This window comes from Octopus sinensis, linkage group LG5, assembly GCF_006345805.1.
Source record: "Octopus sinensis linkage group LG5, ASM634580v1, whole genome shotgun sequence".
Taxonomy (NCBI): Eukaryota; Metazoa; Mollusca; class Cephalopoda; order Octopoda; family Octopodidae; genus Octopus; species Octopus sinensis.
Window position 1 is genome coordinate 99434372 of NC_043001.1, and position 23904 is coordinate 99458275.

At 37.6% G+C, this 23904-nt stretch overlaps 2 protein-coding genes and 1 non-coding gene across 4 annotated transcripts in view; 1 reads left to right on the top strand and 2 right to left on the bottom strand.

The window, feature by feature from the left end:
- LOC115212226 (meiotic recombination protein DMC1/LIM15 homolog) overlaps positions 1-4918 on the bottom strand; it is a 38558-nt gene extending 33640 nt beyond the window's left edge. Inside the window, exon 1 of one of the 2 annotated variants that reach the window (XM_036502972.1) lies at positions 4036-4918. The gene's annotated coding sequence lies outside the window, so the exon portion shown is untranslated. Of the gene's footprint in view, positions 1-3565 lie in introns of both variants that reach the window. The other variant, XM_036502971.1, reaches the window with a different exon arrangement.
- LOC115211870 (NHP2-like protein 1) lies at positions 2681-15548 on the top strand. The gene is made up of 5 exons (XM_029780606.2): positions 2681-2839; positions 7775-7892; positions 9951-10054; positions 12650-12683; positions 15251-15548. Exons 1-5 carry the CDS (start codon positions 2837-2839, stop codon positions 15373-15375), a joined length of 384 nt encoding a protein of 127 aa, XP_029636466.1. The 5' UTR covers positions 2681-2836; the 3' UTR covers positions 15376-15548.
- Positions 15549-23810: 8262 nt separating this feature from the next.
- Trnan-guu lies at positions 23811-23884 on the bottom strand. Its single transcript has one exon. It is a non-coding gene; the product is annotated as a tRNA-Asn (tRNA).
- Between the last annotated feature and the right edge of the window lie 20 nt (positions 23885-23904).

A 23904-nucleotide genomic window follows, 5' to 3' on the forward strand; every position in this document is an offset into this window, starting at 1 on the left:
GTTTATATATATATATATAGAATATGAGGGGTTTAGTTCACTGGTAATCTAAACGTATATGTATGCCGAGTAAGTGCTACAATTGGTCATCTGTTAGGTTCCAATTTCACAGCTGAGGCTGGAGCTAGGGATCCATATTAGACTTCTGTGTTAACAGGTATATATTAGAGGAAAAGGATAACAAAAACCAAGACAGGATGAGTATTTCAAATCATTTATAATAATTTAATTAGGGTAGCTGTTTCTGGAATATACCAAGTGAGAGGCTAGCATGTCCATACACTGGATATTCCATCATCAGAGACAAGGTGAGTATGCATGAAAGTTCTAGACAGGAAAATTCAAGGTTTATAAGAAATAAAATAGAAGAATAAAGAGTAAAAGTAGACAGAAGAATAAAGTTCATATTTCATCTTTTTCTAGAGGGTATGGAGGTTGGTCTGTACTTCTGTGAAGGTATAGGTCCTTAAGTATAATCCCAGGTAAATCCAGGCAGTATTTTGAATGATGCATTCATGTTAAAATAATGGATTAAGTGGTTAGTTAGTATGTAAATGGATCATGAGTATATGCAGTGAGAAAGATAGACAGGAGTGGGTTGTGAGTGAGTGGATAGAAGAGAGGAGAGAAAGAGAAAAGATAGGAATGGGAAAAATCCAAAATAAGAAATAAAACTAAAAAGAATGAAGATAGAGATAAGATGCCAGTATTATTCTTTGTAAAGGGTGAGAGGTCAGGGTAAAGGTTTTGGGAGCGTGGAGGAGGAAAGTATTTATTTATTAATTAAATAGATGAAATCTAGGTTAGATGTGATCACTAGTCAGTAGGGATAGTTAGAAATGGGATCTGGACAAAAGCCCCTTTGTTCAAACAATTTTTTCACAACAAAACAAAAGTACTGAAATTAAGGACCATATGGATGTGCAAGTATGCAGATTGTTACTGTAGCAAACTTCAACGCTCCCAGTCATTGTCCCTACAGCAGGGGTGCACAGTCAGCAGGCCCTAAACCAGTACCTAGCTATAGATGATTTGGTACCAGGCCGCACAAGGTGTTTCTACCTTATACAGTAAATGTATAATATATGTAATAATTAAAATATGTATAATGCACTTCGTTATATTTTGTTATGTGCCTGATCTTGGGGACCGTTAACCCTTTTGTTACTGTATTTATTTTGTGATGCCCTGTGTTTCTTTCAATTAATTTTAAATAAAACAAAGAATTTAGTAAAATAGCTTAGTTATCATTAAGCTAATGCTAGGAACATAAATTGTGACTAAGGTTTGGTGGAAGATTTTAATTCAAAACTTATGAAAACAAGACATTTGTACTCAGAGCCAGAGCCGGGTTGGTAATGAAAGACTAACTGGGGCTATACATTTCTTGATAGTTTTATGCACTGCAAAATCTCGAAAGATGTTGTCGGACATCAGCACATTAGGCCACTAACATTATTCCACATATCAACAGCTATTTGCAGTTGTATAATGTTAGCGATTGGGTCGGACATACACGACGAAATGTTTTGACACTTGACAGTATACAATACTTTCACTAAATAAAGCAAACGTAAAAATATTGGCTTATTTGTGTTTTAAAGGACTATCATGGAACTTCCAGCTCATGTTTATATTTCCTACTGTCAGAAGTAAAGACAACAAAACTAGTTGCTTTAATTCTCATCTCAAGATACAAAGACTCCAAGGCTTCAAAGACGAAATATATATGAATATAATTCCATATATTTATTTATTCAGAACACAAGGTGGCGATCTTTCGTCTCTAGTAGACCTTTCCGTCGATTTCCGTAAAAAACTTCTTTTTTTTTACTTATGGTCTTGAGGGAACTTTTGAAGTAATGAGAGCGAAAGAGACTAAGAGAAAGCGATTGTATGACGAGGGAAGTTCTTTTGAAGTTACCGTGCATGGAAAGCATTGATGTACATGTGTGTGTTTGATGGGGTGTGGGAGACAGACAATCGCTTTCTCTTAGTCCCTTTCGCTCTCATTACTTCAAAAGTTCCCGCAAGCCCATATGTAAAAAAAATGAAGTTTTTTACGGAAATCGACGGAAAGGTCTACAAGGTATATACAGGGAAGTTCCCGGCTATAGAAAATGTATGTTGTGAGAAGAGGGATCGAAGCACGTCATATTCCATTTTCCCCACAACATATAAACTTTACCAATTTCACAGATTTCACTGTATAATTTTTTACCAATGCAGAGTACCACCGGTTTCCTCAATCTACTCCTATAATTCATTCAAGAAAGTATTTGCTGAGACTTGTGACGGTCTGCGTCGGTAAAAATTATGATATGAAATTCATGAGTCTGGACAAATTCGTATATAGGGAGAAAATGAATCAAACATTTTGTAGCTCTGCCTTCGTCCGAAAGAAAGAAAAATGCTTTTTTCAATCCTACTGAAGCATTTTTGTTGAAGGAAGCGTGTTTGTAGGCGCTCGACCAACAAAAAGTTTCCCTCATATCCATATCCTACTGATTACATTGGATAATGTAAACCTATATGTATTATATCTAAAAAAAAAAAAAAATCATGATGGTTAGGTCTGGGATGTTTTTGATCACAGATCCGATTGATCAGGGATGCCCTGGGGCTAAATAATAAATAAACGTTTCCCGGACTTCTGTATCTTTAACTCTGTCACCCAGAAGCTTATCTCCCTTGAAAATCATAGGTGGCACAACGTGTTTAGTTTTTAAGGCAACGTTTATAAACGGAAGTCAAAACGTGAAATTATCCGAACTTATTGGAAGAAAGTTTTGTACAGTACTTTATAGAATTCTGTTGTTTCTCGGGAGGAACAATCATGGTAAGAATCATTATGTATTTTTCATTTCAATAATTTTATTAATTTATGTATTAAAAACCGCACACGCCTTATTTGTTGTAGTATCTCCAAGTATAAGTATAAAATTAAATTTTATAACCAGCATGGTCACAACGGGCCGCTTAAATGCTGTATTTATTACCTTGTACCTCAGTAATAAATAAAAGCAAAGCAAGTTCAGCCCCCACTGCCTTGGTTGACAAGACAAGTACCCGTGACAAACACTCTAAAAACGTTGGCATTATAAATAGTGATAGTATATCATATTTAACTCCACTCACCGCACAATTTGAATATATGTCATGCCATTACTGTTGTATGTAAACAGTATTTCTTTTTCGGTAATTATGAAATAATTTTAGGACTTTTCGTTTAAGGTGTCTAAAATCCTGACATTCAAAAATTTATTAGGAAAGTATTACGTAATATACTAATCTCGAATCTAGTAGATGAAGGCCATAAATAAATTGTAAATTCCAAGCATTAAAAACGTTGCGTAGATTAGTGATGCCAGATCTAATAAATGAAGACAATACATGATAGTTTTTTTTAAAAGTTTACACATATATAATAAACCGGGTATCATAAGTTTTTTTGGAAATTGAAATTTCTAACTAGGACAATCCAGTTTATATATATATATATATATATATGCACACGCACATGACTGCTTTTCAAAACTCATTCATAAACCACCATGATACCCACGTGTTACTTCAGTTACGCTCCCTTTTCACGAATTTCCCATCACTTTCGACTTCGTAAAATGGCTTCTTTTCAATAATTTTGCATTTCTCTCCATATTTCAGTTTAAGAAGTATGTGTATTTCACACATTATATATATAAGTAGATTTCAAATAAAATTATTTGTATTGTTCAATCAGATTGTATTTTCTCTTGTCATATTGGGCTTTATTGTTAATTTCTTAAGATCTAGTGAAGTTACTGCGGTGTAGATTGTTCAAACCCAAGTCAGGCTTATTCGAGCAAATCCACAGTCTTAATTTCAGTAACATATTAATTGGAATATTTTTGATAAAATATTTAATCGTAAATAATAGCTGGAAATCATTTGATTCTTCTGTTTGCTCAGTGTGAAACGAAAATCGCAGTGAAATTTTATTCTTTATGTTAAAATAACAATTGCAAGCATTAATTTGAAGTAACTGCTAATTACCTCGTGTTGTAATATTTCAAAAGGAAACTTCTGAAACCTTTGTTTTCCTTTTCATATTAAAATAAATAAATAAAGGTCCCATTGTTGGCGCTTGATCTGCTAGAAATGACTGTCAAATTTCTCTCAAATCGCATATTACAATTTTCAAAACCTAAAAGACATTGGATGATAATGGTCCCTGACATATTCCCTGAAAGAATATGGGTTGATCTTCAAGGGAAAACTTTCTGCTTGATTTCGGTTAAGTTGGCTCTATGAGTATTTCATACATTTCTCGTTACATTGATTCATCGATGCGGGACCATTTCATGTCGCCCGATGATCCAGTTACATACTTTAGCCGTCTTTTGATACGAGACCAATAGGCCCCCATGTGGTTCGTGCAAGCGCCAATTTCAGGGTCGACGAAATTCTTTGAAGGGTTAACTGTTCTGTGAATGCAACCCAGCTGTTGTATGCTGGCCCATTTGTCTGTATGTATTATAGTACCGGGTAACACATTTTCAATTATAACAGCTTCTAGTGTTGCTGCGCTTCTGTCGGGTACACGCTGTAGAAATCCTTTTTTCACAGTGGTGTCATAGCATCCGACGACAACCCACGTTTGATGGCCTGTTCTCCCTACGTGGCTCTTCCTTTGAAAGAGCAAGCTCTCATCTATTTCTACCTCATGACCGAGCGGAGTTTGTCTCGAAGCATCTTCCCCGAACATACTTCTCGACAAAACTCCTACCACTGGATCGCGGTTTTGTTATCTACTCCGCAATAGATATAGGTGCCTTAAACACGAAATGGAAGACAGTGTGAACTATTTTCTGTAAGGACAACTTTGACTTTTCCATAAGTCTTTTTATCCTTATAGATATATTTTTCTTACAGTTTCCGTACCGTCACACAAATCCATCCACCGATCTGGCCGACGTCTCCAAAAGTCATATCGTGTGTGCAAACACGTTTTACTGGTGGCAATAATGCCGTTGGTTTTCAAAAACACCATTATTCCTTTGTTTTCGCCAAAAAAAATTTCCGGGAAAAGTGAAAAATGTGGAGGGGGGATTGAAATTTTGAAGTTGCGATTTTTGAAAAAAAAAATTTCAGAATCGGAATCTCCATAGCCTAAAACGTGGGATTCCATAACAAAAGAAATTCAAGGAGGGAAGGGTTCCATTTACATATCCTCCATCTGGACCGTCATGTAATGCCTCCTAGGTAAGGAGTAGAGCATTTCAACCCATTTCTGTAAAAGGCTGTTGGTTGTCAAGTTTGCTGCAAGGCTTTCAAAAGTTTATAATTGAAGCGGATTCTCTAGTGTCTTCTGGATACAGATTATCGGATCTTTTCACTTTGACCGGCAGATTTTAATAATAATTTCTTTGTAATTAAACACTTTTAAACTTCGTATACTGGTAGTGTGTTACATAAAACATCTTTTTCTCTTGGCTTTCTTGAGAAAATTCTGTAGTTTGTAAGCTATTTGTTGTTTAATTTCTTGCATTTCGGCAATTTCAACCAATCAATGACGTCTATTGAGGTGAATATCTGCCGTATTTTGTCAACATTTTCTGCTGGTGTCATATGAATTTGTCACTGTTATTTATGACATTTCATATCAGTTACGTTCGTATGAATAAAAGATTATCGTTATTAAACTTTTATTAATAAACACATATTCTAAGTTCACAACATATGCAGTTTTAATTTCCCTCTCTGTTGCACAGATACACACATTACATATATATTCGTTTAAGAAACAGATTGGGTTTATTTACATTTCTGAAGAAAAAAAAAGATGTCCTTCCCTCCATCCCTAACCCTAACACAGATTGAAATGCAATAGATCGATACTAGGGTCATAATTATGGGTGGACACTAAAGAGGGAACGGTTTTATCCAGCTCTGTTTACGAATGACCCCTCAGTTTATGGCCACAGGGTATCTTTTTTTCTCATAAATAACAGTGACAAATTCATATGACACCACCAGAAAATGTTGACAAAATACGGCAGATATTGTATTCACGTCAATAGACGTCATTGATTGGTTGAAATTGCCAAAAGGCAAGAAATTAAACAACAAATAGCTTACAAACTGCAGAATTTTCTCAAGAAAGCCAAGAGAAAAAGATGTTTATGTAGCCCACTACCAGTATACGAAGTTTAAAAGTGTTTAGTTACAAAGAAATTATTTTAAAATCTGCCAGTCAAAGCGAAAAGATCCAGATTATCTTCTCGTTACCAATAGCAATCAGAATCATATTAAAGGGAACAGTGTTGCAATCTGTTCAGTTCTTTGTGTTGTTGTCCAGACCTGAGATGACTGGAAAGAAATGAAGCAAGCATATTCCGTTGGATGTGCAGTGTATGTGTGCGTGAAAGACTTAGTGAGAGAAAAACTGAGTATTTAGAAGGGACTGATGTAGTGTGCAAAAAAGAAGACTGAATTGGTATGGACATGTGGATGAGGACAGTGATATAAAGAAGTGCCTATCACTTGATGCTGGTGGAACTTGTTGAAGAGAGAGATCCAGGAAGATGTGATAGAATGGTGAAGACTGATCTCAGGACCTTAACCCATTAGCATTCAGCAGAATCGAAATCGATCAATGGAAATCGATCAATGGAAATTGCAGATGTGTTACCAGTGCCGGTGGCATGTAAGAGAACTTTCCGTTTCGCGACCGTTGCCAGCACCGCCCTGTTTCGTGTCCGTTGCCAGCCTCGCCTGGCCCTCGTGCCGGTGGCACATAAAAAGCACCATCCATTCGTGGCCGTTTGCCAGCTCTGTCTGGCACCAGTGCGGGTGGCACGTAAAAAGCACCCACTACACTCACGGAGTGGTTGGCGTTAGGAAGGGCATCCAGCCGTAGAAACACTGCCAGATTTGACTGGGCCTGATGAAGCCTTCTGGCTTCACAGACCCCAGTAGAACCGTCCAACCCATGCTAGCATGGAAAACGGACGCTAAACGATGATGATGATGATGATGATTACTTTAACAAGCATAATGCTTATTTATTCACATTGTTTTGAATTAATCATGCATTATCTCATAGTTTCAAGATTTCAATGATGTGTTGTTTTATTCTTAGCCTGGGGTAAGTAGAAATATTGGATTTGGTCAATTTGAGCGTAAAACAAGTAGAATATTGTCAAATGGTTAAGCCTCATGGAAGAGATGACTGGCAATATGCAGTTCTCAAAAAGACCCACACAAAACCAAGTTCTGACTGTACTGTGTGTATAGATATATATGCGCAACTGTGCCCTTCACCCAATTTCCTTCCGCCTCAACACACAACCAGATACTCTTCTTGTCACCAGCTCTCACCTATTTCCAACCAAGGTAACTCCCTGTGACCAGACATTTTTTTGTGGAAGATTGGAAATGAAGGACTCTGCTTTCATGACATTGACATTTGTTTACAACTATCAGGTGAAGTGAAGGCAAGGAGACAGTGACACACTTCTACACTCTCACACACACACAAGGCTTCAGTCAGTCTGTGGCTATAGAAGACATTTTTTCTAGGTGCTATACAGCGGGGCTAAACCCAAAACCATATGATTGAGAAGCAAACATCTTATTACACAGCCTATGGGTGGGTATTAAAAGTGGAGGAAGAGGGGAATCAGTTTCTGTATATTGAGTTTTTATATGACAGGACTTTTGAAATTTTAATTAATATACAAATTAAGTAATGAAATTATAATTTTTCTCACTTGTTATTTTTCATTTTTAGACTGAAGAAGTAAATCCTAAAGCCTATCCATTATCGGATCCACAGTTAACTCATAGCATTTTGAATCTTGTACAACAGGCCTCAAATTACAAGCAGTTAAGGAAAGGAGCAAATGAAGGTGAGTTTTTAATTGGAAGTATGTGATTGACATGTCAACGTTTATAATTGAAACATATTACAACAATATATTTCTAGTCTATATTAAGGGATTATTGCAATGAATAAAGTAAGAAAATACGTCACACTAATTTTTAATGTTAATTTAAGGCTAAGTCAGTCCTCTTCAAGCAGACTTGTGATCAAAGACTTTCCAGTTATGACCATTCTAGGTTTTTTCTTTTTCCTGTTATAATTTAAGATTACGTTAATTGATGTGTCCTTCTTTTTCATCTTTAAATGGTAAGCATTTGAAGAGTGTTTTACTTATTTTTAGCAGGTCAAAATGGTGGTTGAGGCTTTTTCATTTGCTAAAAAAATTGTGCTTTAATTAAGAAATATAACACATGAAATTAGAAATAGAAGTTAAATAACATGACTATATGTGAAATAGTCCTCAAAATTTGTCTGCATAGGCAAAGTAAGAAAATAGATATATTACAAAAAAAGAATTTGATATAACTTTAGACAGAATATGAAATGGTATTCATGCATAACTTAGTTGATGTCTGGGCTCTTTTGGAATTCTTTAAAGTGCAAATATGAAGCTTCAATTTCAAAATCAGACTTTGCATAATTTGCATAGGATGTGTTTTGCATTTGAAATAATTTTTTTAAGGTTTAGAAAAGACAATCATTTGAGTATTTATAATGCCTGGCATCAAGCTAAACTTGGGACAAATTTTCAGTCCAGGAATTTTGCAAGCAACCAATGTAAAGAGATCTTGCATACACATACTAGCTATTTAGTTAAAAGATTACAGGGCCTAGGCAGTAAAGACAATGATATACCAGTACATCAAGCTCTGTGTAAGTTCTGTGATAACTTGCCTCTGTAAATAGCAGTATCATTAAAAAAAAATTTGTGTGCCATTAGCTTGCAATTCTCAATTCAGCTTTTCCTCCTGTAAATGTGACCTGTAGAGAATTTGTATCCCATTGATTTTCTCTAGAATTCAATATATTATATGATCCCAATCATTAAAAGTCAAGTGATTGGCTTACCTGGCAACAGGTAAATCATAGAGCTATGATAAATGAAGTAATTCAAGTATTGCAGAAATCAAAGCCAGAGCTATCGTCACTTTACCCTTAAAATTGGCGTATTGATTATCTGTTTTGATCTGACTACTTGGTTAACTTCTGTAATCACTATATTTATCCATATTCCACAGGAATTGACTACATGGGCTTTAAGAGAATTTGGAGTTGAAAAATTATTTAATAGCAACAAGAATGCATAAGTGAGTATGCAGTCATAAAGATGAAAGATGGGACCAGTATTGTATTTGAATGGAAGATTGATTTTATCAGGCCTACCGACTATTTGTATTTGAGGGTATGCAATTGGGGGAAGGGAAGTTATGTGGGAATTATTCTATGTGCACAATCTAACATTCATAACAGTGAGTATGTGGATTAAAAGAGGTGATGAATAAGTAGAACAGGCACGGGCACCCTTTTTTTTTTTTTTGAGAAGAAGTGGGCTGCACTGCTAAAACAATACAAGGTAGTTTTTCGTTAGACATGCCATTCAGAAAGTCCCATGGGATGGGGTTTGCCCATCCCATGACTGAAGTAGAAGAAATATATAGAGGTAAAAATATGAGATTGAATAGGCGAATATTGGAAAGATGGAAGTGGTGGCAAGTGAGCAGGAACAGGAAGGTGGCAGTGTTAGAGTACAATATGTGCTGAGTGGCTTGATTTAATGATGTGAGAGGATTATTAACTAGTGCAACTGCTACAGTTAGGTGTAAGCTGTGTATGGAGGGAATACTGAACTGAATCTTGGAAATGACATGAAAATAGAGGGTGTGAAAACATTTTGTTGCCTTTCAACAAGCTTTTGTAAGTGGAAAGTGAATCAGGCTGGAAACCAGTTGCTAGAGTAAAGACACAAGGAAGAGGTTCTGAAAACTGAGTACTGTGGTAAGAAAGAAGCGTATTGCTAAAATCATTGAATGAAATGCTTTATACCATAATAAATTGTTTTAATGTTTTAAATTATTTTTTACAGTTACAAAAACTCTTAACAGAGGAATATCAGAGTTTATAGTACTTGCAGCAGATGCAGAACCTTTGGAAATATTACTTCATCTTCCTTTACTCTGTGAAGACAAGGTCAGTGTCAGTTTTTATACCTATCACAAAGCTCTTTTTTGGAAAAGAGTGGCCATATAAATTGATCTCTTGTATATAATACATGTTTTTTTCTCATTGCCTTGCATTCAGTATGGGAATTTGAACAGTTACCTAAGTTAGTTGAATGTACTTGTTTTTGAAGTTGTGTTTGTCTTTTAACACTAAATTGAAATGTGATATACCATTTCTGTTTGGTAAGGTACCTGAAGCTGATTTAAAACTTAAATCAAGCAATGTTCTAGAATGTAGCACCTAACTTTTCTTGTTTCAGTCTAATTAGGAAAGAAAAAATTTATATCTGCTCTGCTTTAAGATACAGAACGAATTAAAATTATTTCAAGATCAAAAATAAAAATGTTTTCAAATTTCCAGAGCTGTATCACTCTAAGTAACATCTTGCTGGTTGTCTCCACGCAGTGGTGTTAAAGGGATTTGTGAAGCTATAAAGTAGACACTCCTTTCTTGGTTCCCTCACAGCCAGTTCAGAGAGAGTAAAAGAAATTGATTCTAGTATTTTACTGGTATGTCATTTGTCAACCCCTGAAGGGAGAAAAAAACAAAATTTGCTTCTCCAGGATTTAAACTTGGTCTACAGAGAACCAAAATAAATACTGCAATGTTTCTTGTTGACATGCTAATGCATGTCATTTTGCTGCACAGTCAGCTTTTATTGATCATATATAAATGAAATGCAAAAGGGTTAAGGTATTAGATTACTGGCTTTGTAATCAATAAGTTGACTCTACAGCTATTAAATTATACACTTAACAATCAAACTAACTTTGCTTACTCTATCTAGTTTTATCTGTCTGAATAAAAATAGGTTCAACTCTTTTTATTTAAATGCTTAGCCATAATAAAAGCAGATGCTCTTAATATTTTTCCATTCAAACATGGGAAAATATATGAAAAGCAATAAAGGAAAACTAGTAAAGCAGTTTATTATATACTTTTTGTTGAGTTAAACTGTACACCGAATATGATCTCATTGTTAACTGCTTATCAAGCTTGGAAGAACTGAACAGTTCTGCTGTATCTATCAATATTCTTAACATATTGATGAAAACCATATATTTGGCTGGAAGTTGGTGAATATTCTTGCTTGTAACTAGTCAAACACTTTTTGTTTAGGGTGGTTGAGTGTGAACAGTAACTACATAGAAAAAAATTCTACAATGAAAAATTGAAACTTCTTTCTACTGGTCTTAACCTGTTTGCTACCAGCCCAGCTGAAACTGGCTCTGGCTCTGAGTACAAATGCCTTGTTTTCATAAGTTTTGAATTAAAAATCTACCAAACCTTAGTCACAATTTATGTTCCTAACACTAGCTGAATGATAACTAAGTTATTTTACTAAATTCTTTGTTATATTTAAAGTAATTGAAAGAAACACAGAGCATCTCAAAATAAATACAGTAATGAAAGGGTTAAGCAAGTGACAATATAACACACAAACCACTAAAATTGTGGTGATGCAGGTCACATCTTTCATGGCTTGCAGATATTAAAATCTCTGTTGCTTTGTCAATGCTTGGAGAATTAAGAAAACATTCTGCACAAACTGAAATATTGGTTATGAGCAATGATTAATACACTGGACACGACAAACCCTGTGCTAACTAACTAACAGTGGTCTTGGAGGTGCAAAGAAAACTGGTTTAGGCTTCTGGCACTATTTCATTTCTCACATATTGATATGTGGTGATACAACAGTAACTGCTCCTGCCTCAAATTTTATATTAACTTTTTCTGTGCTAGTATGGGTTGACCAGGATTTCTTAAGTCTTGGATCAGATGAACTTCCTGGTACCAACCCTTGTTTTCTAGTAAAGAACTTATACTGGTCTTTACATATTGAACTGCTCATCTGTGGAAATGCCATTGTTGCCCAATGGTGTCAGTATGAAGCCACATCGAGACATAGAAACACACGTTATGTGAATATATGATTTTTTCATTGTTTTAACATCAACTTATCTATGTTCGCATGGATTGAGCAGAATTTGTTGGGGCAGATGCTCTTACTGTCACCAACCGTTGCCTTTTTCCATGTGAGGTAATATTTCCCTTTGACCAGACATCTTTTCACATATTGGAAATGAAGGACACCACATGCATGACAGTGCTACTTGGTTACTATTATCATGTAATATCAAGGTAAGGAGATAGTAACATACACAGACTTCTTTCATTTACTATCTACCAAATCCAATAATCCAATGACAAGGCTTTGGTTAACCCAGGACTAGAGAAGGCTCTTGCTCAAAATACCATGCAGTGAGACTGAATTCTGAACCATGTGGTTGGGAAGTAAACTTACCACAAAACCTCGCTTGTGCCTGTGTGTATGTATACATATATGCATGTATGCTTGCACCACTCACCAAGCACTGGCTAACCCAAGGCTGTAACAAGAAAATACATGCCCAAGGTGTCACACTGGGATCAAACCCAAAACTCTAGACTTTTTGACTACACAGCCATGCTTGCTTCTCACAACACCCATTTTTTTTTTTGTTATCTTACTAAATGTTGATTTAATTAATAAGTTCGTTTTTTTTCCTTTCCTTCCAGAATGTTCCTTATGTATTTGTACGGTCTAAACAAGGTAAGGACAATACCTTTCATTATTTTTATTATTGGTTCCAATCACTTGATGTCATTTGGCTTCTAAATATGAGAAAGATTCATGTGTTGCTTGATATCACTACTACCTTTAACCTATCAACATTTGCACTGCAAATTATTTTAAAAAGTCAACACACTCTTGTATTACTCTTTCCTCTGCCAGACTTAATTCAGTCACTTTGTTTTGTCATACCCTGCTGGGTTATATTGCCTTGAATGAATGGGTACAACAATAGAGTAGTAAGAATTCTTTTATACTGTGAGGTACCAAGCAACCTCACTAGTGCTGATGCTACAATGAAATGCATTAAAGACAGTTTATGGTTAAGAGGACTCTTTAGTCTGATCAAGAACATGGCAATCTTTCTAGTATTGGTATCACAATTGAATGTGCCCGGTAAGTGGTTGGTGTTAGGAAAGATATTAACCAAGCCCAAAAGAGAACACACAGATGAGATGTAGTCTTCCAATCATCTACAAGGGCAGTAACTCCATATTAGAACTAACTTAGACTGTGACAGCACATTCAACCCATTTCACTGTAGAAAGTGGGCTTAAAATGGTGGTGGTGAATGGTCTTGAAATGATTTTGTGGAGTGAAGAGTAGTTGTATATTGCAGTGTTAATGCAGAAGAACAAAAAAGATTTGATTTACAAAATTAATGTACATAGGTGCAGGAGTAGCTGTGTGGTAAGTAACTTGCATACCAACCAGATGGTTCCAGGTTCAGTCCTAATGCATGGCACCTTGGGCAAGTGTCTTCTATAGCCTTGGGCTAACCAAAGCCTTGTGAGTGGATTTAATAGACAGAAACTGAAAGAAGTCTGTCGTATGTATATATATATATATATATATATATATATATATACACACACACACACATACATACATACATACATACATACATACAGGGGTTGGACAAAATAATGGAAGCACCTTAAAATTTCAAACAAATTTTATTTTAATATGAGGTAGGACCACCTTTGGCAGTAATTACACCTTGAATTGTACAAGGGTTGCACTCATACAAAGTTTGAATTGTTTCCAAAGGAATTTTTGTCCATTCTTCAGGTAAAACAAGTCTCCGGTTCTTGTAGTGATGATGGTGGAGGATATCGACTCCTTATTTGTTTTTCTGAAATGCACCATAAATATTCAATAATATTGAGATCTGGGGACTATGGTGGCTAGATAATATGTTCAACTTCACTAGAATGTTCTTTGTGCCATTCAGTAGCATCTTTAGTTGTGTGAATTGGTGCATTATCATCCTGAAAGATTGCGTTTCACTCCGGAAACAGTTCCGCAACCATAGGATGTATTTGATCAGATAAAATGCTTAAATAGTCTTGACTATTAATTCTGCCATGAAGGAAAACCATTGGGCCAGCGGATTTCCAAGATATAGCCCCCTACCCCCTTCTTGATCATCACAGCTCCTCCTCCATGTTTAACACTTGGAAGAAAGCAGCCTTGGTCAAATGCTTCTTTTGGCTGTCTCCACACATATACTCGGTCGGTGGTCTGAAATAAGGTAAAGGATGACTCGTCTGAGAAAATAACATTCTTCCACTGCTCTAGGGACCAATTCTGTAGGTTTTTACTTTACTGTAAACACTTTGCAACGTATGTTTTTGAAAGTAATGGTTTTCTTATTGCAGCCCTCCCAAGAAATCCAAACAATTTGCATAAGAGTCTGACAGTTTTGATTTTCTTCTGGAGTCTTGTTTTGATGAAGTTTTCCCTCTTTCTCAAAGGCTGTCATTACTTTTGAGACAGTACTTCTTGAGACACCAAACATTTTGGTTTGTTTTCGTTACACTAGCGCCTGCCATACAAGCACCAGCAATTTAACCTCTTTGAATGTCCGATAGATCTGTCATTTTAATGAATTTCAATTACATTTTTCTGATGATATCTGAAAAGAGACAGCAATTTTAGCAAAGCATATTGACACTAATAATTAATCAAAAAACATAAAAATAAACAAGCTTTTGACAGTTTTATAGATATTTCAAAATGATAATGCTAGATCTTTCCCTTATTTTGTCCAACCCCTGTATATGTTTGTGTGTCTGTATTTGTCCAACCATCATCATTTGACAACCAATGTTGGTGTGTTTGCGTTCCCATAACCTAGCAGTTTGGCAAAAGAGGCTGATAGAATAAGTACTAGGTTTACAAAGAATAAGTCCTGGGGTCGATTTGTTCAACTAAAGGTGGTGCTCCAGCATGGCCACAGTCAAATGTCTTAAACAAATGATATAATACAAGTGGGTGCTCAACTTGCAGTTGGAGCACATTTTCTCTTTTAACAAAGTGTTTATATCCTTAGGAGTTTGGTACATCACTCACAATAGTAGGCCTAAATTCATTTTTTTTTTTCAGTCAATAGCTTATCACTTTAACAGCTCAGCCACTGTAATACATCTTACGTTGTGATCATGCATACTTTTATCATTATAGGTATTCTAATACCTATAATTTCTTTACTTTGTCGACCATCTTTTACTTAGATACTTACCCCTTTTTCTTTATGATTGCAGCTCTTGGACGTGCTTGTGGTGTATCAAGATCTGTAATCGCTTGTTCAGTGACAGTTAATGAAGGTTCACAGCTTAAATCACAGATCCAGGCCATTCAGCAAAATATCGAGAAATTATTAATTTGAGATACCAGTGTTCCAGAGAAATGGACTGAACTGGATTCTCACTTGAATTTTTTTTTTCTTCTCCCAATCAACCTGGAGATTAATTACAATTTCTTCAGAATATTCATTCATTCATTCCTATGATATTCATGTACAGTTCTACTATTTAATAAATTTTAGAAAGAAAATCTTGATGTTATTGTCTTGTCCATCATTATTGTTAAATGATATAAGATGATGACCCAGCAGAAGCATTAACATATCACATAAAAGGTATAGCAGCATTTCTTCTGACTCTTTACTTCATTTAAATGCCACCAAGGGCAACTTTGTCTTTCATCCTTTCAGGGTTGATAAAGTAAAGTACCAGTCAAATACTAGGTTGATGTAATTGGCTTTTCTCCTTCTCTCAAAATTGCTGGCCTTGTGCTAAAATGAGAAAGAATTATTGTTAATCCTTTTCTCTGCAAAATTAAATTTCATGGTTATTCCAGTAATATTAAATATCTACCAAAAATAAAATTAGTGTTTACTGCATTGCTTCAATAAACTTCATATCTCAACCAAAGATAATTTTATACATGACATTCTTCAACAAAAGACAGATTGGTATATAAAACTGCTTTCTGCTGTAAAAGGGTGTTAAACTAAATAAGAAACAGTCTGTGCTGGGATTGTTCAGTCTATTTATTATCAAAGTTGCACATTGATCATGATAGTGAATGCATATCTTCTAGATTTAGTTATAAGCCTCCTCAACTCTTCAGGACATTGGGAAGGATTGTTGCAAAACAGAAGATGACAGCTTTCTAAAATGCTCCTAGCTGAGGGTTGTTTCCAGCAGAGTTGCATAGCTCTAGGCAATTTTGAATTATTTTTTTATGGTACTATCTGAAGGAAGATTGTCTATGGCCCTCTCGTGTCCTTGGCAATACTTGTAAAGACCATATTTTACTAACTAGGTCTAATAACACTGAAGTATGATTGCTCCATCATCAAGAGTATTTTTTAAATTCAAGATTGTTTTGAATCAGATTTAATCAAAACTAATGGGTTGTCTCACCATCGCTATAAGTTTTTTTTTTGCTCACTGTAGTATGTTACCAATGGCTTATTGTTCTTCATGCAGAGTATTCCTTGTTACATAGATACTCCATTGTCTTCACAGCTACTCTGATCTGTTTACAGCAGTGCTTAGAAGGAAGGTGTGTAGCGTGTAATTATCGCATTGACCATGACAGAAAGTTGCCATGGTGATACCTGCTCAGAGGCCTATGCAAAGTTGCAGAGAGTATCTGAGTTGTGTACAAGTGGTTCAGACGTTTCCAAGATGGCCGAAAAAATGTCAATATTGACGAACGTTCTGGGAGACCTGCAACCAACAGAACTGAGAAAAAGATCACAGATGTTCATGCAGTTGGGAGGGGAAATAGTCGAATCACCATCCATGAGTTATCAGAGAATGTGCAGATTAGTTATGGTTCAATTCAGTCCATTATCACAAGATATGGGTATGAGACTCATGTCTGCCAGGTTTGTGCCAAAATTTTTTCAGCTGACCAAAAGGGCACTCAAGTTTCAGTTGCACAAAATCGCCTTGATAATATCGAGAATGATAAAAACTTTGCATAGGCCTCAGAGCAGCTATCACCAATCTTTTGGCAAATTTTGATGTAGATTCTCTGCTCAACTTTCTCTGTCGTAGTCAATGCAACGATCACACACTACACACCTTCCTTCCAAGCAGTGGAAGTGAGCTAGAACTTAGTGCACATGCACAGCAGAGTAGAGTTCAAGATCAATCTTTGCCAAGCAGCTTTACTCTGTGTACTTCAGCTTTGACAACAGTCCGGATACTTATTGATCAGACCACATGTATGTATACAGTGAGAGACAGATTTCATCATTTTCAGCATCATCATCATCTAGTGTCTGTGTTCTGTGCTGGCATAGGATGGATGGTTTGACTGGATCCCAGTTCTGAAAACTGCACCTTGTTCCAATGGTTTCTACAGCTAGATACCATTCCAAGCATCAACCACTTAACAGTGTGTACTGGGTACTTTCTTCATGGCACCAGCACTAGTGGGGTTACATTATTTAGAGAGATGGCTTTATGCAAGGGATGACAGGTTAACATATGGAAGAAGGTGTTAGAATAGAACAGGTTTCTTACTGCCAAGGAACTATGCAACCACTAACATTATAGAAGAGAGGGTGGAGCTGTTAAGAGAATCTACCTCAATGCCATAGCAACCACCCACATACCATCTCGCCATCTTGCCCGGTTTTAGGTGTCCTCCCTTCTCAAGCCAACCCTCCCAATCTCCTCAACACATACACATACCACTGCACTCCATTTGTTCCACTGATTCCTCCAACTCCAGCATCCCCATCAAGTCCTCAGTCCTTTTATCAAACAGCCTCACGCCATACATCTCTCTCACCATTGCTCCCTCAGTCCTTCTCAAAATTTTCATCTCTCTCTCCCTCAAATACCATGTCTCACTCCTGTACAGCATTACAGCTCTCACACAACTCCTATAGACCTTTCCTTTTATCTTCAATGAGAACCTTTTCCCATATAACAATGCTCCATATTCCTTGAACTTCATCCAGCCAAGTCTCGCTCTTGCTGTCACAGCTGCTTCACATCCACCCTATCTCCCAAATAATAAAACCCTCTCACCATCTCTGGCTCATCATATAGTGTTTCCATTGACTTCACCAGTCCTTCAACTCCTTTCTCACATCTTCCACAAACAAACTTTTTTGCCAGTCTTGGGGTCACCTTCTTCATTTTCATACATCTACCATGAATCCATTTCTCACATCATGTACACAACATCGCATTTGCCATTACCCTCCTCCCACATACACCATGTGAATCCACCTTACTAACATTTCTCCTTCCACCCCACTCACCATCACCTTTGTCTTCCCGAGGTTTACCTTCAAACCTTAGCTTTCAAATGCCTCCTTCCATTTCCAAAACTTCTCCATCATCTCACTCATCAGAACAAGGTCATCTGCATACAATATCTCCATTAGCAGTCCCTCTCTTGCACTCTCTGTTACCACATCAACCACTATTGCAAACAACAACAGTGACAACACAGATCCCTGATGCACACCAACTTTCACTGCTAACTCCTCCAACAGCTCTGATCCAATTCTCTCTCTTGTCTTTACCCCCTCATACAAACTCATCACTACTCTCACTATTACTTCTAGTACACCTCTCTTCCTCAATGCCCACTCACCTTCCTTGGAACCATATCAAATGCTTTCTCCAGATCAACAAAGCATGTGTACAACTCCCCCTTATCTTGGTATTTCTTCTGCAATCTCCTTACAATGAACACTGCATCTATTGCCCCCCCCCCCCCAGCATAAAACGAAATTGCATCTCATCCACATCCACCCTTTTCCAAATTCTCTCCAACACCCTTTCCACTATCTACGTTGCATGCTCCAATAACTTCACTCCTCTATACACCCCACATCTCATTGCATCCTCCTTCCCCTTAGTGCCCAATCATCTGGCATTCCTCTTCCATCCAGCATACCCTGGCAGAGCTCCATCATCATAACAATCCCTATGTCTCCACTTGGAGTTATCATTTCCACACTTACTTCTGATGGACCAGCTGCCATTCCTGTTTTCATTTCCTTCATTGCCTCCACTATTTCTTCCCAACTAACCCTCCCCACTAGACCCTTCACCACAGTAACTTCCACCCTCTGATCCCATTCATTCTCCTCCTTCATAATTCCCTCCATATGCTCCTCCCAAACTCTTCCCCTGTCCTTCTCGCTAAAATTCAACCCTCCATCACTTTCCCTCTTGCATCTTCTTCCCTCAACATCTCCATCATTTTTCATTGATTTGATAAACCTAAACACTCTAACTGGGTTCTCATCCAGCCCACTCAACCTCTCCTCAGCCTCCTTCCTCATAGATCTCGCAACCACCCTCTTTGCACGTTATACCTGGCTTTCATTTGCTCAGTCCTATTATTACATAAAGCTTTGTGTGCCTCTTTCTTCATCACTATTGCATCCCTCACCTCCTTGTTTTACTACCACATATCTCCTTGATCACTCCTACTCTTCATCCTTCCACACACTTTGTCACATGCCTTTAGTACCCCTTCTTTAAAAGACTTCCACAAATCCAGTGTATCAATGCTTACCAATTCCCCAACTCTCTCCTCAAACCTTTCTCTTGTTTCTTCTTCCTTTAGTTTCCACACCTTTCTCCTCTCAGCCATTCCCTTTCTCACATGCTTTTTAACTTCCCTCTTATCCAACTTTTGGAAGTCTCACTCATTCACCATTTCATCAAAGAATTGCTCTTTCTCAGCAATCCCTCTTCCACTTTGCAGACCATACCCACAAATCACCCTCACCACTTCTTCCTCAAATGCTCTCACTACTGTCATCACCCTTTCTCCTGACCTCCACCACCTTATCACAGATTTCTTCCTTCATCAAAACTCCCACACCTCCAGTCCCCCTGCTATTTCCCGACCGCCACAGCTTGTACCTTTTTCCCTTGACCCCAGCAAATCTTGCACCCTGGCCCCTCCATCTAACCTCCTGCACACGGCCACATCCACCTTCTTCTTCCTCAATTCCCCACACACCTTAGTTCCCCTTCCACACAGACTGCCCACATTCCAACCTCACCCCAATCTTCTCAGGCCATCAGCCATCATAAGGCAAGTCATGTTTGTGCAACCTTTCTTTTGGTTGGCACCTTTCTTTTTCAGGTAAGCAGGTGCAGTCCACCCAACCTTTGGGCTGGCTGGTGCCCATTCGTAGCTGAATTTTCTATGAGGAGCATGCCCTTGCTTACCCGCAACCTCAGTTTCTAGACATGAGTGGTCCCAAGACCAAGGCCTCTACCACAATTTTTAAGAAATGTGGTGGAAAACTCATCTTGTGGCAAAAATGATAGGAGTAATAATAATGATTTCAAATTTGTTACAAGGCCAGCAATTTCAGAGCAGGAAGTAAGTTGATAACATTGACCCTAGTGCTCAACTGGTACTTATTTTATTGACCCCAAAAGGATGAAAGGTAAAGTTGACCGTGACAACATTCGAACTTAGAACATAAAAGTAGAAGAAATGCCACTAAGCATTTATCCAGCATGGTAATGATTCTGCCAGCTTGCCAACTTATTTATAATAATAATCCTTTCTACTAAAGGCACAAGGCCTGAAACTTTGGGGGAGGGGACCAGTTGATTACATCGACTCTAGTGTTTCACTGGTACTTAATATATTGACCCCAATAGGTTGAAAGGCAAAGTCAACTCTGGTGGAATTTGAACTCAGAACATAAAGATTGACAAAATGCCACTAAGCATTTCACCAGGCATACTAACAATTCTGCTAGCTCGCTGCCTTTTATATGATGATGGTGATGATAATGATGATGACGAGGATAACCATAATAATAATAATAATAATGGTTTCAAATCCTGTCACAAGGGGGAGGGAGTGAGTCAATTACATCAAACCCAGTGTTCGACTGGTACCCATTTTATTGACCCTGAAAGGGTGAAAAGCATAGTCAACCTCAGTGGAATTTGAACTCAGAACATAAAGATGGATGAAATGCTGCTAAGTAATTTGTCCTGCATGGTAGCAATTCTGCCAGCTCACTGCCTTAAAAAAAATAATAATAATCCTTTCTACTAAAGGCACAAGGCCTGAAATTTTGGGGAAAGACTAGTTGATTATTTTGACTCAGTGCGTAACAGGTACTTATTTCATCAACCCTGAAAAGATGAAAGGCAACCTCAGCAGAATTGGAACTCAGATCATAAAGATGGATGAAATACTGCCAAGCATTTTGCTCGCCATGCTAACGATTCTGCTATCTTGCTGCCTTAATAATAATAATAATAATAATAATAATAATAATATAATAATAATAATAATAATAATAATAATAATAATAATAATAATGATGACGATGATGATGATGAAGAGAACGACGAGACTACTACTGAATAATAATAATAATAATCCTTTCTACAATAGGTACAAGGCCTGAAATTTTGGGAGAGGTAGCTAGGCAATAACATCGACCCTAGTGTTTCACTGGTACTTAATTTATTGACTCTGAAAGGATGAAAGGCAAAGTCGACCTTGGCAGAATTTGAACTCGGAATGTAAAGACAGATGAAATGTCATTAAGCATTTTGCCTGGCATGCAAACAATTCTGCCAGACTGCTGTCATCATCATCATTGTTTAATATCCATTTTCCATATTGGACGGTTTGACTGGGGACTGGTAAGCCAGGAGACCGTTCCAGCCTCCAATTTGATCTGGCAATATCTCTACAGTTCGCTGCCCTTCCTAATGCCAACCACTCCAAGAGTGTAGTGGGTGCTTTTTACATGCCACCAGCACAGGAACCAGTCAGGTGGCACTGGCAATGACCCACGTTTGAATGGTACTTATTGCATGCCACCAACATGAGAGCCAATCAGGCGGCACTGGCATTGACCACAACTACAATTTCCATTTTTGATTGATTTGATTTTTGATTTTAGATTTTACTTGACTCAATAGGTCTCCTCAAGCATGGCGTGTCACCCGATGATTCAAAGGTACTTTTTAAATGGACTGGTTTTGTAACACTGGTATAGGCTACAGCTGTGATCTCACTTTACTTACTAGGTCTTCTCAATCACAGCATATCTCCAGAGGTTTCAGTCTTTTATCATTGCCTCTGTGAGGCCCAATATTTGAAGGTCATGCTTCACCACCTCATGCCATGTCTTTCTGGGTCTCCCTCTTCTACGGGTTCCTTCCACTGTTAGGGAGTGACACTTCTTCACACAGCTCTCTTCATCTATATGCATTACATGACCAAACTAGCGCAGTCGTTTCTCTTGCACACCACATCTGATGCTTCTTATGTCCAACATTTCTCTCAAGGCACTTACACTCCGTTGTGTGTGCACACTGACATTACACATCCAGTGGATCATACTAGCTTCATTTCTTTCAAGCCTTCAGTAGTCATGGCCCATGTTTCACTGTCTGGTGAAGATGAAATTAATCTGGCAAGCAGAGTCACCTGATTGATAGGTTATCAGGTGGCTGCCTGGCTTCCTGAAGTTAGTGTTGCAGATTAATAGGTTACATGCATCACAGAACTCCAGTAGCCTAGTTCCCTCTTCGTTTCAGGGAACCAATTCCATAGCCCGCATGAACACCATGGAAGATACCAGATTGCCATCCGACATGCCCATTAAAATCTCCAACCACAAAGATGAGGTCAATGTCACTCATCTTTGAGGTAGCCGGTAGAAGGGCATCATAAAAGTGGTCCTTCTAATCATTTGTTAGGCCCGCTTGTGGGGGGGCATAGGCAGAGATAATTGTAGCTATACGATTCTGCAGGACTAGCCTGAGCTTAAGCACTCTATCGCATACCCTGACTACCTCTATGACCTTATCCACCCATTTCTTTGCAAGAAGTACGCCTACACCCCCTACTCCATCACTGTTACCTTCCCAGAAGATTTTATACTTATGTGCCTTGCCTGTGAGGACCCTGGCTGAAGTTCCTCTCCACCTTACCTCTTGTATGCAGCATACATCAACATGTCTCTGTTCAAGCATCTCCACAATTTCACTAGACCTACCTTTCAATGTACCTACATTGGCAGTGCCAACTTTAAAAACTGGGAAAGGTTTGTGGGAGGAGGCATGGGGAGGGGAGATGTTATTCAGTGCCTGAAAAGAAGAAAAAAATTAATTAATTAAAAAAAATAAGAACCAGTAGACAGGGAAGAATGTGAGAAGATGGAAGAAAGAAATAGATGAGGTGTGGTTGGGTAGGTTTTAAGAGCATGGGCAGGCATAGTGGATGAGGAGAGGTAGAGATGTATATAAGTGGAGAGAGTTAATTTGGTGGATCAGGAGGTTGATCAATGTAAAATATGGCTGGAGAAAATAGTATTAAGAATAAAGATTGGCTACTATGTTAAATAGTTCTGGGTAGAGAGAAAGATTTGTGGTATCAGAAAAGAGCTGGTAAAGTATGTAGTTTTACTTACATTTACTCACAGCAGAAGATTATTTCAGTTAGGGAGGGATTTCTTGGGGAGGAAATTGGGAAAGAGGGCTCTGTTGTAGGTATATATAATATATTGTGCTTCCAGAATCTTAGTCTTGTTGAGAACTGCATATCATCAGTTATCCTGCTCCTTTGTAATTCACTGTGAGGTCCAAGGTCTTAAGAGTTTGAGCTCACTATTGTCTCATAAATTCCTGGATTTCCGTATTCCACAAGCTGCAATCATTAGTGTTTATACATCAGGATAACAAAGATAGATGTTAAAAAACAGACTACACATCATAGAAAAACTACCAAACAGTAAAGATTATGCAAGAGCCTAAGTGAAAAAAAAAATAAAAAGACCTGCGTCCCTGGGTGGGCTCGAACCACCAACCTTTCGGTTAACAGCCGAACGCGCTAACCGATTGCGCCACAGAGACAACAGCAACTGCGAGGATAA

Coding starts and splice junctions, on each gene's coding strand:
- LOC115211870 (XM_029780606.2), top strand. Junction 7,893..9,950: donor AAGGAAAGGAGCAAATGAAG/GTGAGTTTTTAA, acceptor TATTTTTTACAG/TTACAAAAACTCTTAACAGA. Junction 12,684..15,250: donor ATTTGTACGGTCTAAACAAG/GTAAGGACAATA, acceptor TTATGATTGCAG/CTCTTGGACGTGCTTGTGGT.